General features: G+C 36.7%; 1 protein-coding gene across 2 annotated transcripts; it reads right to left on the bottom strand.

The window, feature by feature from the left end:
* Nucleotides 1-660: 660 nt before the first annotated feature.
* On the bottom strand, nt 661-16,832 carry LOC143251107 (uncharacterized). 2 transcript variants are annotated; one of them, XM_076502471.1, is made up of 6 exons: nt 16,654-16,832; nt 11,422-11,474; nt 9,606-9,722; nt 5,512-5,553; nt 4,359-4,388; nt 661-956 (listed from the first exon to the last, which is right to left on the bottom strand). In XM_076502471.1, the coding sequence occupies exons 1-6, from the start codon at nt 16,751-16,753 to the stop codon at nt 912-914; spliced, it is 387 nt and encodes a 128-aa protein (XP_076358586.1). In that variant the 5' UTR covers nt 16,754-16,832; the 3' UTR covers nt 661-911. The 2 variants fall into 2 exon arrangements, with proteins under 2 accessions (XP_076358586.1, XP_076358587.1); XM_076502472.1 differs by lacking the exons at nt 661-956; nt 4,359-4,388 and adding an exon at nt 5,035-5,057.
* Nucleotides 16,833-18,597: the final 1,765 nt, after the last annotated feature.

Consider the following 18,597-nt stretch of genomic DNA (forward strand, 5'->3'; position numbering starts at 1 on the left):
AAAGTGTTATGTTTCATATATTAAGTGATAAAATTTATTGAAACAAGTTTTAAGAACTCCAATTTCTTAGTACTGTATTTACAAATTACATCAATAAAGACACAACCAAACCCTCATGTTAGTCCTAGTGAAGGAAGTACTTTTATTTAATATTATAAAGAAATTGTTGTAGCACATACCACAGTTGTGTTTTGAATTGTCTGAATCTTGAATACCCAAAGCATGAAATATTTTATAGATTTTCCTTTGTGGTGCCATTCACTAGATGGCGCAGGAGATTTGGTAGCATAAATAGACGCTAACACACACGCTACGTCCATTATACTTAGCCCGGCATGGCCTGGTGGGTTAAAGCATTCGACTCCCTAATCTGAGGGTAGCAGGTTCGAATCCCGGTCGCACCAAACATGTTCGCCCTTTCAGCCGTGGGGGCGTTATAATGTTACGGTCAATCCCACTATTCGTTGGTAAAAGAGTAGCCCAAGACTTGACGGTGGTTGGTGATGACTAGCTGCCTTCCCTCTAGTCTTACATTGCTAAATTAGGAACGGCTAGCGCAGATAGCTCTCAAATAGCTTTGCGCGAAATTCAAAACAAACAAACAAACTGTCCAGTTTACTTCAGGTAATAAAAAGTAGTAAAAACTGGAAATCACAATAGTCATGCTTAATTAAAGATTTTAATGATCTGGTTTAATAAGAAGACACAAAAATCATAAAGAATAATATAAACTGGATAATACAATATTCATATTTACGAAAGATCAAGACCTGGAACGAATCTTCTTGCTTAACTAAGATATTTTAAATTCATTCTGTGATTTCGTTGGTAGACCAGAAAAAAAATGCTATAATATCGATTTTCTGTGTGAAGAAAGTAACTAAGTTTACATGTGAAACGTCACATTTTGCTTACTTCACCAGACCTAATAGTCTGTAGGCTTCTTCAAAACATTGCTGTCAGGGAAAACACAAAATTATATATATATATATATGTATAAGCTTTTATTTGGAATAAAATATAAGGCTTAAAAACACAAACTAATAAGCCAATTATTTCTTTAATTAATATCACGAAATTATACACGAAACAGACTATAATTTGCTTAGAACTCAGACTCCCTGAAAATCTCGGCATATTAATCACATATTATTTTCAGTTTTTTATATAAATTCGTTTTCTATCATTTAATAAACAACTTTTATAAAAGTATTACGTTTAATATGATACGTTTCGATAACCACTTTATTAAAACGTTAGATCAATTACAGCATTTTAATTTACTGACCCCTCTTACCCCCCAAGTGGGAAACGTAGATACGCCACTGTTGGAACTTGCATAAAATATTCCAATAAAATATACTGTTTAAAAAAAGAAACGCAAAAGGCAAAATTTGAGACATATTGTTAACAAGTTTATTCCGAGTAGTTCTGCATGACGTGTGAACCTTTGCACATTCACTGCTGAACATCCAAAGTCTGCAAAGGCGAAGTCCACGCTCACTAGTTGTCGTTTAACGTCACTCAACGTCAATAACGAGTATGCCCCGTGAGCATCAATAACTGCTTGGCATCTCCTACCCATGGAAGTGATGAGATGACGAATCACATCCTGTGGAATGGCTGTCTACTCAACCTGCAAAGCTGCTGCAAGCTGAGGTAGAGTCTGCGGTTGAGGTTGTCGCTGTCGCAGACGTCGTCCAACTCGTCCCAAATATGTTCGATGGGGTTTAAATCTGGTGATTTGGAGGGCCATGGAAGAACGTTGATGTTGTGGTGTCTCAAGAAAACAGTGGTGGGTCGGGTCATGTGAGGACGAGCGTTGTCATGTTGAAAAACGTCGTTGACGTTCACCATGATGGGTTGCACATGGGGCCTAATCTCGTCGACGGTTGCGTACGGTCTGATCGGAAATCCTACGCAGCCCTGATATGGTTGAGGCAGTAGACGTCGCAGTGGTGGTCCTATCCCGAAGGTGACATAACCGGATGTAGCGATCTTGTGCGGGCGTGGTCACACGAGGTCTGCCAGATCGTGGACGGTCACAGCTCTGGCAACATCTGATCGAGATTCGCCTGCTTCCAAGCGACCAATGGCGTTGTTACGTTGTGCTTCAGTCAGTCTTGGCGTAACTGTATTGCGTGTCGGTGGCTTAACACTGAGCTATGGAAACCGAGAACCCGTCACTTTTATAGGGATTTTGCACATTTTGCACTTGCAGAACATGCAGATCTCTCAAACAAATTTATTGGAAACGAATGCGTTTTGGCGAAAAATCCGATGTTTTCCTCCGTTTTCAAAGTGCACAACTTTTATTGTCATTTTGGTCTGACAATCAGTGCCTTAACACGTGTAACATCACACACTCTGAGCTTGTAACGTTATTACATATATTTCTCTTTAAAATAACAAAAAATATCCCTTTTGCGTTTCTTTTTCTGAAGAGTATATTACAAACGATACACTAACAGCAGTAACATCAACTTGGCGGGAAACGTGTGCGGATTATTCTGTTTGGTCATACGAAGTTTATTATATCAAAATTATCCAATGTGAAGTGCTCACAATTTTTATAAGTTTTTTACTGATGTAAAGTGTTATGTTTCATATATTAAGTGATAAAATTTATTGAAACAAGTTTTAAGAACTCCAATTTCTTAGTACTGTATTTACAAATTACATCAATAAAGACACAACCAAACCCTCATGTTAGTCCTAGTGAAGGAAGTACTTTTATTTAATATTATAAAGAAATTGTTGTAGCACATACCACAGTTGTGTTTTGAATTGTCTGAATCTTGAATACCCAAAGCATGAAATATTTTATAGATTTTCCTTTGTGGTGCCATTCACTAGATGGCGCAGGAGATTTGGTAGCATAAATAGACGCTAACACACACGCTACGTCCATTATACTTAGCCCGGCATGGCCTGGTGGGTTAAAGCATTCGACTCCTAATCTGAGGGTAGCAGGTTCGAATCCCGGTCGCACCAAACATGTTCGCCCTTTCAGCCGTGGGGGCGTTATAATGTTACGGTCAATCCCACTATTCGTTGGTAAAAGAGTAGCCCAAGAGTTGGCGGTGGGTGAGGATGATTAGCTGCTTTAACTCTAGTCTTACACTGCTAAATTAGGGACGGCTAGCACAGATAGCCCTCGAGTAGCTTTGTGCGAAATTCAAAAACAAACAAACAATTATACGTATAGAAAGATAAGAAAAACAAACTACTGTAATTATTTACTAAAGAAGAAGGGCACAAAAATTCAAAACACTGATATGAAACTAGTTTAAAATATACAGTTTAAATACAATAGCCACGCATTTTGATAGCAGTTTGTTTACTTTGTAAATGAACACAAAACATTTAGCGATGTGAACAAGAGTGGTTAAACAAGAATTTCAAAGGTAAGCCTAACATAGAAGTAACTTGCAATCAATGGAAATTACACTTACTTGTAATCAATTTTCAACTTTATATGTTTTCTATCACTTCATGTTTCGGATAAACTGTCGTAAAATGTGGAAAATCAGAATATCATAGGTTATTTATATATATATATATATATCATTTATTTTTCTCGTGTAAAAATTAATAAATAAAACCTGTGTATACATTTCTTTATATTTGTTTTCGAATTAGAGTTCAGATAACAAACAAAATGAATGTTTGTTTTTGTTTACTAGAAATACAGTGTTTTGTTTTATGAATTCGGAATGTTAATGTAAAAAAATTGTGTTAAAAAATTGTGTTAGTAGTGCTAACAATTACCTGTTTATCCTGAAAATTACATACAAGTGTCAGTTTTCTTATATGTAAATGTAGCATTTTAAACTCTTGTGTAGTAAATAAGAAATAAGACACTAAATGAAATTCAAACCAATTCTTGGTATTCAGTATAGTAGAAACAGTTTGCGTAACGTATTAAATACCAAGAATTGGTTTGAATTTCACGCAAAGCTATACGCTAGCCATCCCTAATTTAGTAAAGACTAGAGGGAAGGCAGCTAGTCAGTCGTCACCACCCACCGCCAACTCTTGAGCTACTCTTTTATCAACGAATAGTGGGATTAAACGCCACATTATAATGCCCCCACGGCTGAAAGGGCGAGCATGTTTGATGTGACGGGATTCGAACTCGCGACCCTCAGATTATGAGTCGGTGTTTTAACCACCTGGCCATGACTCCAAGAAAACTAAGAAGTAAATAAGATATTGTTAAACATTTCCTAAGAATTGGACAAGTTCGTGTGTTTTCTAAACCACTTTAGTGCTAGAATAATAATTCTTTTTATTTTTCAAGTATCAGTCTAACTGTATTTTCTTACTGAGTGTAATTTTACGAAATCGTAACTTACCCTAACACTCTTCAATAATTCATCGTCCATCTATGTTGGAAAAAAAAAAAATGTAACAATTTTCTGAACATGCAAATTGTTACTTAACAACAAAAATTACAATAAAAATGTGATTAATGTGATATATTAATATATCATATTATTAAATATATTTAATTTAACATCTCGTAATGATTAATAATTTGAATATATCATAAATAATATTGTTTTCTACACAACAACTGTCAGCAAAAACACAATCTGCAATAATATTGACATTTATTCTGTTATTTACATTATTATATTCATAAAAATATTATGGTAAAAGTTTTATTTGTAGGTGTAATAAGAAAAAAAAAGGCAGTAAATTATTTTCTTTTAATGTTTTAGTGTTTCAACATAGAAGATATTTGTGGAGAGCGAAAAAATAATGTTTTATTTTATTTTTAAATACCGTATTTTCCGGCGTCGAAGACTATTTTCCCCCCTAAATAAGTCTCGAAATTTTACCCTGCGTCTTCCAGGCGGAAGGTTACTTTGCTCATAGGCCTAAACCTAAGCCTAGAGAAAGCGTTTCGATACTAAACAGTAATCCAAGCTCCTATATATGACCCAGACAGAATATTGGCATTAAATAACAAATAAATAAACAAAAGCAGGTTACCTTACCTGTAATATTGGCACTCTTTCTAACTCCTTAGGCTTAGAATAACGTTATTGCTGGTAATTATACAGATATTCCAGTGGTAATATAGGGTATACATTTTCAAAGTTAGATATAATAAGCATATAGCTCACAAAAAACGAGAAGTAGGCAAGAGGATTTATATATCTTACGTCACTAAACAATCCACAAAACATCTTGGTTAGGTTAGTGGAAGTGCTGCGACCCTATCTTATGTTTATTTATTTATTTTTTAACACTCCTACGAAAAGTGGGGCCTAATAGGCCCCAGAGCAACTTGAAAGGTTATTAATATTAGGCTAATAAATTTGTATTTAAATGAAATTGCCATTTAATGATTAAATGAAATCAAATGAGTGTTAAATATATCATATTTAAGATGTATATCATATTTATTGAGCCTACTTTGATGCTGAGAATTACGGCATATATTTCGTTTGCTATTATTTAAGTTACAAAGTATGAATGAAAAAAACTAATGTTCCTCACCTGTGGTTCATCCTTTGCAATTTTCTGTATACATTGAATCATCTGCCAAAAGAACAACAACAACAAAAACTCAGTTATTTAATTAAATATTTTAATCTTATTTTGTCGAATTTAATTTTAGATTTAAGGAAAGTTTTGGTTTGTTTGGAATTTCGCGCAAAGCTACACGAGAGCTACGTATCTGCGCTAGCCGTCCGTAATTTAGCAGTGTAAGACTAGAGGGAAGACAGCTAATCATCACCACCCACCGCCAACTCTTGGACTACTCTTTTACCAACGAATAGTGGGATTGACCGACATATTATAACGCCCCCCGGCTGAAAGGGCGAGAATGTTTGGTGTGACTGGGATTCGAACCCACGGCCCTCAGGTTGCGAGTCGAGGCCCGAAACAAGTGGACATGCTAGATCCTGGAACTTCTAGAAGACACTTAAATGAGCCAAACATAGCTCTTCTTCTGGAGTGAGGCTTCGATTTTTTTTATCTCTTCTTTAATATTTTTAAATTTTCTAAATGTAACTCTGATTGACATGAAACAATACGATAAGAAGTTATGACAATTACGAAATGTGTGTGTGTGTTTCTTATGGCAAAGCCACATCGGGCTATCTTCTGAGCCCATCGAGGGGAATCGAACCGCTGATTTTAGCATCGTAAATCTGTGGACCTACCACTGTACTAGCGGATCACGAAATGTAAATGATGGTTATGGCTAATTATAAAGATAAAAACAAAGAATAAATTATAGTGTTAAAACTATCATTGAGGGTATAAAACCCACTTATTTAATCTTTATAATTACAGAAAACGTGTTCATTATGATATTGTATGTTTTTCATAGCCATAATCAGCATTTACATTTCGGGACCCGCTAGAACAGCGGTAAGCCTACGGATTTACCATGCTAAAATCAGCGGTTCGATTCCCCTCTGTGGGCTCAGAAGATAGCCTGATGTGGCTATGCTATAAGAGTTGTTGTTTTGAATTACGCACAAAGCTACACAATGGGCTATCTGTGCTCTGCCCACCACGGGTATCGAAACCCGGTATTTAGCGTTGTAAGTCAGCAGACATTCCGCTGAGCCACTGGGGGGCGTTGTTATAAGAAATCACACACCAGTTAAGAATATAACATCAAACGATTATTAAACATAGCTTACTTTATGAACATTTGACGTTATTAACGATGTTTCCCATACTGAATATAAAGATATCTGAAAACAAAAGGTGCTTAATATTTCAACATGTACGCCACATTATGCGACATGTTATCTCAAGGACTAGCCAAGAGACACAAAGCTTTTTCCTAATTTAAAACTACTGATCAAAAGGAAGGGAAACCACCAGCACCTAAACACTTTCTCTTAACCAAATAGTCGGGCTGGCTGACCTTGAAAATATAACAAAGCGTAAAAAATATATGCTAATAAGGTTTCCTTTTGTATGCAAGAAATGAGCTTTCTACTACCTTCCATTTAAGACTCAGGCTGGTGCCAGTTGGTAAAGTATAAAACTGGTTTACTAGATAAAGAGACATGCCCACCAACAAATCTCAAGGTAGAATATGTTGTGACGGCTGACCCATGAGATGCTCTACAAATACGTTCCTGTTAATAACAGCAATAAACAGGTAATTATTGTTACTTTTTTGTAAAGCTTAATATAAAATAAAAAACATATGTATCCCATACGCCCAGAACTCTGTAAATCGATGGGTTCTTGAGCTATTGTGCCTCTTCCCCTACCCTCCTATCTTCATGCGTGGAGAGAGATAAAAAAATTGAACCCTTATTTCAGAAGAAGAGATATGTTCGGCCCATTTAAGTGTCTTCTAGAAGTTCTATGGTCCAGCATGTCCAGATGGTTCGGACCTCGACTCACAATCTGAGGGTTGCGGGTTAGAATCCCAGTCACACCAAACATGATCGCCCTTTCAGCCGTGGGGGCGTTATAAATTGACCGTTAATCCCACTTTTTGCTGGTAAAAGAGTAGCCCAAGAGTTGGCGGTGGGTGGTGATGACTAGCTGTCTTCCCTGTAGTCTTACACTGCTAAATTAGGGACGGCTAGCGTAGATAGCCCTCGTGTATCTTATTGCGAAATTCCAAACAAACAAACTCGAAGTTCTGACGAGGAAGACTAAACCAATAACAAGGTTTGGTGCATCAGCAATCCGAATGGGCAACATAATAAAATTGGTTGACACAAAATCTGATGTATCAGTCTGAATACAGACTGTGAATCACATCTTTGTTAACACTTCTACATGACAAAAACACCATATAGTTGTTACTTTAAATGCTAAAAAACTGGTCCGTTTGTTATTGGAGAAGTATGTGTGTTTTCGTATAGCAAAGTCACATCGAGCTAAGTGCTGTGTTCACCAACGGGAATCGAAACTCTTAATTTTAGCGTTGTGATCTGAGACTTCACTGATTCTCCGCCGGGGAACTGCTGGAGGAGAGACAAGGATAAAAAAATATGTCGCACTGAACATTGATTGGAAAAACATTCTTCAGGTAGAGCTTCGAGAAATATTAGAAAAATATATTAAACTAATAATATATCGTAATGCTTGTGTCTCAAGATATAAATCCAAATTACCAGTGTTTAATTCAACCCTTTCAATTAGGGGGTGGAGGATGTGAAACTGAGCTGAATGAATTAAAATATGATAAAATAGAAAATAGAAAAGTACTTCATGGGAAATTCACTCCCTATAAACCACATGGATTTAACACTGCAAAGTCGTACATTTCAGTTCTGGATGTCAAAGATCGAACTACTTAGGAAAAAAGACGATTCGAACACTCATCCATTGCCTTCAACGTGAATTGTTTCATTTGTGATAATACATGCTCGACATAGACCCTAAAAATCTAACCATATGGAGATAAAGCAGTACATACTTGAAGTACACATTGAAAATGAGATCATTAGAGATCAATACGTAATGCTGTTAAGATCAATATGTAATGCTGTTAGCTTTCTTTTTTTTTTTTCATTTCTTCCCTTAAAATATCACCTTCCTTGCTTCCTACTTAACCCTACCGCTTAAATTTCAAACAAAAAACGTTCCATTTCAACTACCTTCTGACGCATGAAGTAATTTATGCAACCTGAGGCACGAATTTAGACTTTATCTTACATTTGGGTCATTTTTTACAGTCAATTTCTCTTAACTTTAGAGTTTGTTTTTTCCCCAGCAAAGTGAAGAATCTTCTAGACGTGGCACTCCGGAGCAAAAGACAAACAACAGTAACCAATAACACTTTCTCTCTGTTTCACCATTACCAAATGGAGAAAACGTGGCACACGAGCACGTAATACCTAAATAAGTGCTCACTGATATGCATTATACGTGTACGCTTTCAGTTCATATTATTTATGCAAGTCCTTTGGTTGGTGATGGTGGTTTTGGCGTTTTATGGCGCAAAGCAGTTAGGCTATCTGCGCCCAAGTCCTCTGGATTTAAATTTGTAAATTTTAAAATTCATATCCGTCCTGTTAGTACTACGGATGAAAATACCCGGCATGTTTAACGGTATAGCGCTGACTCGAACTTTGGACCTTCCGCTATACACTGATTTGGTTTGGTTTGAATTTCGCGCAAAGCTACACGAGGGCTATCTGCGCTAGCCGTCTCTATTTAGCAGTGTAAGACTAGAGAGAAGGCAGCTAGTCATCACCACCCACCGCCAACTCATGGGCTATTCTTTTACCAACGCATAGTGGGATTGACAGAACATTCTAACGCCCCCACGGCTGAATGGTCGAGCATGTTTGGTGTGACGGGGATTCGAACCCGTAACCCTCGGATTACGAGTCTAATGCCCTAACCACTTGACCATGCCGGGGCCCGTTCCGCACTTTACCACGCTGACAAATATCTAAATAGACAGTGTTATCTATTGGAATGTTTGATTAGGTTCTTAACATTCCACATCACACGGCTTTCCAGTAGCACAGCAGTATGACTGAGAACTCGCACTGCTAGAAACCGGGTTTCAATACCCGTGGCGGGCAGAGCACAGATAACCCATTGTGTAGCTTTGTGCTTAATTTTCAAATCAAACAAACGAAATCATACTTTACCTTTTCTCGCAAATTGTTTGGTTGCGTCTCAGCACAGAACTCTTTCCATGCAGTGTCACTATCTTTGTCCGTTATTTTAGCTCGACAACGTTCCCAGACGTTCAAATCAATTGGTTCCTACAAAAAAAAAAACAGTATTAATCACGACTTTCAGCAACATACCACATCCTAGAATGTTTATCGGTTCCTACAGTAATGAAAAATACCAATTAGGACTTTCAGCAACGTATCCTACTTTATGTTGTTTAGATAATAGAAATTAAATGTCAAACAAATGAAAAGTTTTATTATATATTGAATTTAATTTTCAGTTGATATAAAGTAACACATGAAAGTAATATTTGTTGATAATGCATTGTAGTTTGAGCTACGTAACGGGCAGTCCGCTAATATCAACTTAATGTGCGCTACTTATTGCTACATTATTACTTCTATAAGATTCATTTGTTTGTTCTTGAATTTTGCGCGAAGCCACACGAGGGCTATCTGCGCTGGACGTCCCTAATTTTGCAGTGTAAGACTAGAGGGATGGCAGCTAGTCATCACCACCCATCGCCAAACTCTTGGGCTACTCTTTTACCAACGAATAGTGGGATTAACCGTCACTTATTATCGCCCCCACGGCTTAAAGGGCGAGCATGTTTGATGCGACGGGGATACGAACTCGCGACCCTCGGATTACAAGTCGAGTGCCTTAACAATCTCTATAAGAATAAACCAGAATACAACCAAAATACGTTTTAGTAATACGTATAACATTTTTTGTCACATTTTGGCTTGGAAGAAAGCATTTGCTCGAAGCGTCACCAAGTTAATAAACTATTAATTATTTTTAAAGGTGATTTTGTTTCTTTAAATGCCAAATTTGTTTTATTTTATCACCTTCGTGTTTTTCCTTTCATTATCTCGCGTCTACTAGACCATACATAAGACCAATAATATGACTTGACTTTTGAACGTCACAAGAATGACACCTGAACTGGAGATTGTAGCATCTTCATATTTCCATTTGGGATAACAACAGAAACAAACTTTAGGATTTCTTTGTAATTATCATGGTATTTTTTCTGAAGGCACTACAGAAAACCCTGAGAAAACAAAGGTTGTATTGTTCGAAACACTTCTCTGATTACATCGAAGGAATCTTAACATATTCGCTTGGTAGGTGTCGCACACAGCCGAGTAGTAACGACAAAAGAATACATCGCTGTTTTATTATTTCGAACGTTCGAGACGAGACATTAAAAAACAATCGTTTTTCATCTTGCGGTTCTGGCTTCCGTAAATTCTAATACGACGTTAATCCACTTGTTTGTCGTGACTTTGTAATTTTTCTGTTTACATTTCCTTGTAAGGCATGCTGGGAGGACACGTCACGTGCTCGAGAGTTTTCTGAATGCACAAGCCGTATTTAATAATTTCTTTAAACAATGTTCTGGCACTATTTTACACAGAAAAACCAGCTACTCTTAGGGTTCTAGTGTCGTGTTACGAGGGCTATCTGCACTAGCTGTCCTTAATCTAGCATTGTAAGACTAGAGCGAAGGCAGCTAGTTTTCACCACCCACCGTCAACTCTTGGGCTACTCTTTTACCAACGGATAGTGGGATTGACCGTAACATTATAACTTTCCCCACGGCTGAAAGGGCGAGCATGTTTAGTGAGACGCGGATTACGAGTCGAGTGCCTTAACCACCTGGCCATGCCGGGCTCTTCACGGTTAGTAGTTCTAAGTATGTGAGAAAAATTACTCAAATTCATTAACTTTGTTTTACGTTTTTCTACTGGAACAGACAATACAAAAATAGAACATTACCCTTGGAATCAATCCTTTACAGGAATTTCTCTTTTCGATAATTGTAGCATTCGCTGCAAAGAAAGTAAAATGAGTAAAAAAATGCACATACACACAAACACAACCACATATACTGAATAGACACCACACACAGACAAACACAACCACATATACTGAATAGACACCACATACAGACAAACACAACCACGTATACTGAATAGACACCACATACAGACAAACACAACCACGTATACTGAATAGACACCACATACAGACAAACACAACCACATATACTGAATAGACACCACATACAGACAAACACAACCACGTACCTACATACTGAATAGATACATTAAATGAAAATCAAAACACTAAATTTTTCCTGAACAAATTAATTCATCATCCAAGAGTTTGGGCTACTTGTGTGGATTTCAAATCCCACACTAGATGTGGATTGTAACAGAATTAAATGAATCGCGAATATTAAAGCTAAATGTGTTTGGAACAGCTATATCTTACGTATGATATAAGCTATTACATGACTTATCACAAAATTTTGATGTTCTAAATTATCTGAGGAAGTGGAAATTAAAATCAAGAGTATTCTTCATCCACAAATACGCTTAACAAAAAGAAAAACATGGCGGTTATGTTTGATCTATGATTTTCTCAATGGGCTTTAGTAAATCCATTAATATGTTTAATCGAATCATCCATCTGGTCTCAGTTTCACGTTTATAGAGATTTTGTTGTCACTTCAATTTTATTTTCATACAAGGAATATAAAATTACGATGGACAATTTTTAATTTTACAAAAAGGTGTTTGATTTCGCGCAAAGCTATACGAGGGCTATCTGCGCTAGCTGTACCTAATTCAGCAGTAAACGTAACTAGTTATCATCACCCGCCACCAACTCTTGAGCTACTCCTTTACCAACGAATAGTAGGATTTACTGCACTTTATAACGCTCCCACGGCTGAAGGTGCGAGCATGTTTGGTGGGACGAAGATTCAAACCAGCGACCTATGTGTTGCGAGTCGAGCTCCTTGACCACCAAAAAGTTGTAAACATTCATATTAGAGATATCGATTTGCTCAACCCACAATTAAACAAACAAACAGAGCTATCACAAGTTTGGGTATGGACCCAAAAATATTTAAAAACAACACAATCTACAGCTTTAAAAGGTGATCAGACGCGTAAATATCAATTGAAATACATTTCTAAAAAAAACAAAATCTTAGGTGGCGCAGCAAAATGAATTTGAAATAATAAATTTTATTTCCGTCACTTAAAGTAAAATAAAAAAGTTAACATTTGATAGTTGTGCCAATTCTACTGATTCGTGAATAACTCAATGAAATTTGACGCCAAACCCGCACTTTTAACTGCATTTCAAACTGACATTGTCCACCCATTGGCGCAGCGGCTTGTCTACAGATTTAAAAAGTTAGAAACTGGGTTTCGATACTCCTGGTGTGCAGAGCACAGATAGCCCGTGATGTAGCTTTGTGCTTAATTCGAAATAAGCATACTGGCACCACGTGATAGCCATATGCTATTTCAAGGCCATCTTACAGCACCGCCAATTATCGTTTTTTATTTTATTTTATAAGAAAAGTCCCGCTTACCTTTACTTTATTCGTTAACAACTGAAAGAGCTTGTTTGTTTTTTGAATTTCGCGCAAAGCTAAACGAAGACCATCTGCGCTAGCACTGTAAGACTAGAGGGAAGGCAGTTAGTGATCAACACCCACCGCCAACTCTTGGGCTACTCTTTTACCAACGAAGAGTGAAATTGACTGTCACATTAAATATGCAAAAACGGCTGGTTTGGGTTGGGAAAATTTTTATGTAGAGGAGCGAACAACGTTTCGACCTTCTTCCGTCATCGTCAGGTTCACAAAGAATGAAAGAGGTAACTGACCGATAGCTGACCACATGTTTGAAAAGAGTTGTATAACTAAGTGTAGGAATCTAGAGGGCGTGCTTAGATGTTTGATTATATTTATTAATATATGTATAAAGGTGTTCCTTTGTATTGGTTTATTTTGGGCTTGAGTTGTTGTATAAGTAAGGATTCTTTAATTTTGCGTTTGTTTATGTTTGTTTCTTTATTTAGTATTTGAGTGTTTTCTATGGTTATGTTGTGTTTATTTGATTAGTAGTGTTCGAAAACGTGTGAAGGTGACTTTTTGTGTTCTTTGAATCTGGTTTCCATTTTTCTACTTGTTTCTCCAACATAGAAGCCGTGGCAATTATCACATTGTATTTTATAAATAATGTTGTTGTTGTGTTTGTCAGTGTAGTTTTTACATAGTATAGACCTTAGGTTCGTGCCTGGTTTTTTGAATAAATTTGATATTAACTGGAATGTCATATTTTGTTACTAGTTTTTGCCAAATGTTGGCTACATTGACATAAAACTAGTAGACATAAAAATGACGTCACATGAAGGACGCTTAACGTTCTAATTAAAACTGTCATGACGTTAGTAAAACTTGCAAATTCCATGATTTACGTGAATAATTATACAGTGTAGTTTACAATACAACAATATCATATTGTATTTCAAAAACAATACATAGAAATATATGTTACTCTTAATTTAGATTTTATTTGCTCTTAAAAGAGACCCTCGGAAATACATCTAGTGTAAATATGTAAATTAGCTCCACCTGGTGAAAGTAACTCGTAGAATAATATACTAATTAAATGTCCTTAAACATTCAATTAATGATATACATTGCAAAGTAACATTAGAAGTACTTTTTTATAATAACAGCCTATTAATTTTCACCAAGCATGAGAAACTGTTGCCTTTGTTAAAAAGTTTGTAAGTCGATAATAGCTGTAAGGGAGCTACTGTTATACATTTATTTTAATATCTACGTTTGTTTCAGTTTAATGCATGTAAAGTATATTATCAAATGTGTATTGCGTAATTCCCGCCTGCTCTCTAAATATGTAGAATCTTTTCGAATGTAAGAATCAACAATATATGTTTTACGAAATCATTAGCATATCTCCGAATATTGATACCAAGTGAATTATCGAAAATCTCGCTTAATGAGTATAAAAGCTGACCATTTCAACACTCGATTGTTTTACTTTTGAATTTCGCACAAAGCTACACTAGGGCTAACTGCGCTAGCCGTCCCTAATTTAGCAGTGTAAGACTAGAGGGAAGGCAGCTAGTCATCACCACCCAACGCCTACTCTTGGGCTATTCTTTTACCAACGAATAGTGGGATTGATCGTCACATTATAACGTCCCCACGGTTGAAAGGGCGAGTTTGTTTCGTGCGCTGGGATTCGAACCCGCGACCCTTGAACTCAACACATGAAGAGACAGTAATAGAATATTGTTGGTCATCTACAATCAGTATACTATAAGCCTCGTAGCCTGATTAACGCTTATTAATCGGAAAACTACTGAATTTGACTAGGAATGTTTATAGATTTCGAGTATTACACACCGTTCAACTTCAGTGAATTAACTTCAGTCGTTAGTCTTCCTAGGAGGACATTAGATATCTTCGTCGGTATAAAATCAGCTTTTAAGCAGTGTGACGTTAGCCGAGAATAGACAGCTAGCTAACTTAAGCGAGGTGTAACAGTATCAACTCAAAATTAATTCGTTCGTCGTGGACATGGACGGTCGATAAAATATTCAGTTCTCATAAAACTCATTCCATTCACTTGGCTTCGCTGGACTAACAACTGTGTTTATTATATATAACCTATTAGTGTATACCGTGAATATGAATAATTAGAATATCCGGGAAAATTACCGGATTTATATTAAAATTTTTTACCCTTGAATTGTAGATCTTGCAAGCTAATTAGTAAGTGAAATACTTATTAATAATATATCCATGTAAACAAAATTCATGTCTTATATAAAATGTGTGGAAAGCCAGCTACGTATTTAAAAACGAAAACTTGTACAGTTTCGTATCCAAACTTGAGAGGAACTAAAACTGATGAGAAAGGGAGACGACATGTGGCAATCAGTGATGGATATTTTGTTTGTTCGTTTGTTTGTTTTTGAATTTCGCACAAAGCTACTCGAGGGCTATCTGTGCCAGCCGTCCCTAATTTAGCAGTGTAAGACTAGAGGGAAGGCAGCTAGTCGTCACCACCCACCGCCAACTCTTGGGCTATTCTTTTACCAACGAATAGTGGGATTGACCGTCACATTATAACGCCCCCACGGCTTAAAGGGCGAGCATGTTTGGCGCGACAGGGATGCGATAGAGTTGGATAAGTGTAGTAGTTATTAACTTGATTTATTATTGATAAAAAACGAATACAGTTCCTATGGGTAGATAGACATGTTTTTTTTTAAAGCAATTGAAACTTGGTGAGGGAAGACATTAAGTCTAGATATTACAATCAAAATCTCAGATCAGTTTGTTTTAAAGCAGTTGAAACCTAAGCTATCTGAGGTAATATTTCTATTAATTTCTCGAATATAATTATTAAATAGTTTTTATGTTTTTCATATACATTTTATGTCCGAGTTTGGTTTATAGATGTATTGCTATATTAAAATGTTTCATCACGAAATTTAGTAGCAGTGGTTCAAACTGTAGTTTAGTGGCACCGAATTGTGAACATAGAAAATAAATCAAAAAATGAAAATTTAAAAACCAGCAAGTTGGGATCATAAAAAGGCTAGAGCCCCGGCCTGGCCAGGTGGGTTAAGGCTTTCGACTGGTAATCCAAGGGTCGCGGGTTCGTATCCCCGTCGCATTAAACATGCTCTTCCTTTCGGTCGTGAGGGCGTTATAATGTGACGGCCAACCCCACTATTCCTTGGTAAAAGATTAGCCCAAGAGTTGGCGGTGGGTGGTGATGACTAGCTGCCTTCCCTCTAGTCTTACACTGCTAAATTAGGGACGGCTAGCGCAGATAGCCCTCTAGTAGCTTTGCGCGAAATTAAAAAAACAAAACAAAAAACGTTTCCCTCTAGCGACGTTGACAAGGACTACGTAGAAAATGTGAAAAGCTGCACAGCAGTTTCTAAAGAGAGCTTGAATAAAAACATGTTCATTGTCCTTTTTTCATCTTAAAATGATCGGTATAGAATGACCACACACACACACACATATATGTATATATATATGATATTGAACGTACAAACAAACGTTAGAACTTAAACTAAGCTCACGCATAGAGGTGTGACACTAATAGTCAAACCAGCACTACAGCGCGAGATGATATAAAAATGTAATTTCCTACTTACTACTGGTCATCACACTACAAATGCCACTGAGGTCTTCCTTAGGATTAGCTAACACTAAACCTGTGTTGATGAAGGAAATGAAAAGCAGTAACAGCTTCATGGCAAATTCATGTAAAGTTAATCACCACGGAGCTTCTAACAATGACTGGAAGGGGCGGTGTGAAACTTCCTGCTTTATATATATGTAGTTGTTTGGAAAGAATTCACAGAAGGTGTACAAATACACGAAATTCTAGTCGCATTCAGTTGTGATGAATCAGAATTGTTAAAGGAATTCATTGCGAGCCAGCACCAGCTTATTAAATAAAGAACAGATCGGTATTAAACTATTTCGAAACAATTATGTAACAAAGTAAGGAAGCAGAAAAATATGTAGCGGTACCTAAATAAAACATGTACAAAGTGATAATACCCGAGTAGGTTTATCTGTAATGTGATGTGACTACAGTAGTCTTATTTGTAACTTGATATGTTCACCGAACATTTATCTGTAATGTGTTGTGAATAGGTTATTAGTTGTAACACATACACTATACAGTTTAAACAAACTTTGATAATAAAAATAATCCCATGAAATTTGCTATAGTGTCACCCACATTTATTATATTATTTTTATTGTAAGTCTGAAAACTTGTGACGCTAAAAACCGGGTATCGACATTCATCGCTCTCTCTCTCTCGGGAATTGGGTGATCTTATGTATCCTGGAGGGTTAGGTGCGCTTTGACCCCTTCTTTCTTCCTTCACTTTCATTGTATTGGTACTGCTGTAGGGTCACAGTGGTCTGAGATTGCTCCGACCCTTTTCAGGGCAATGTCCATACACCAGTTTCGTACATTTATAGATATTATTTGTCCTATCAGTAGGAAGTCTAGTTTGATGATGGCCTCTATTTTCTTTCCCCTCTCTTTTATATAGTTAGTTAGTTAGTTATCACCATTAGATTCCATCAAGGAACATTGGGCCGCAATCGCTTGCGGATTCTTCAACAGGTATTTAAGTGAGTAGATTGTTAGCCCACTGCACCGAGCCGTCCCTAATTTAGCAGTGTAAGACTAGAGGGAAGGCAGCTAGTCATCACCACCCACCGTCAACTCTTGGGCTACTCTTTTTACCAACGAATAGTGGGATTGACCGTCACATTATAACGCCCCCACGGCTGGGAGGGCGAGCATGTTTGGCGCGACCCTCGGATTACGAGTCGCATGCCTTACGCGCTTGGCCATGCTAGGCCTCTCTTTTATATATATACTTATTATTTTTTATTTTTGTGTTCGAAATATGTGTTAATCGGGAAGAGATGTTTAGGACTATCTTCATCATGTACGCAGTACCTGTCTAGTTCGCATAATAATTCATTTTTCATCCAATTTTTATCAAAATACGTTACTGTACTATGAAGGGAATCGATCTACTATGGTTGGTATGTTTGAATATTTGTGTATGAAATTAGATGATGTGGTTCTGTGAACTCTATATACTGTTGTGAGTAATGTGTTTTGTATTGTTTGCAGCTTTGTTTTGATTATTTTGTTACTTACAGTAATTCAAGCTGAAACTGCATAATCATTTACTGGTCTCATGTATGTTTTGTAAATTTTCAGTATATTGTCTGCTGATGCTCCACTGTTCTTACCAGTTAGACTCCTAGCATAGTTGGTTCTTCGCCAGACTTTTAATTTCATTCAAATGGTTAATCCATGTTAGTTTTGAGCCATAGGTTAGACCGAGAAATTTTGCCAATGTGGCAGTCTGAAATAATGTTCCATTCACATATATTTCCGGCTGTAGTTTATTGTGTTTTATCATCTTGGTAAATACGAGTAGCTGTGTTTTTGCTGTATTTATTTTTATTCTGTATTTTTGGCAGTATTCACTTATTATATTTAATTGTGGTTGTATGTTTGGGCTGTTATTGTTGGTGTTGGAGCACTTTTCCAGACTG

Source organism: Tachypleus tridentatus, chromosome 5 (genome assembly GCF_004210375.1).
Source record: "Tachypleus tridentatus isolate NWPU-2018 chromosome 5, ASM421037v1, whole genome shotgun sequence".
NCBI classification, from domain to species: domain Eukaryota; kingdom Metazoa; phylum Arthropoda; class Merostomata; order Xiphosura; family Limulidae; genus Tachypleus; species Tachypleus tridentatus.

Excerpts from the sequence above, each read along its gene's own strand:
- LOC143251107 (XM_076502471.1), bottom strand. The coding sequence starts at position 16,753 with ATGAAGCTGTTACTGCTTTTCATTTCCTTCATCAACACAGGTTTAGTG. Across the intron at positions 5,554-9,605 it reads CAAACAATTTGCGAGAAAAG|ATGATTCAATGTATACAGAA; the intron begins GTAAAGTATGAT and ends TTCTTTTGGCAG. Across the intron at positions 957-4,358 it reads AATTATTGAAGAGTGTTAGG|CAATGTTTTGAAGAAGCCTA; the intron begins GTAAGTTACGAT and ends TTTCCCTGACAG.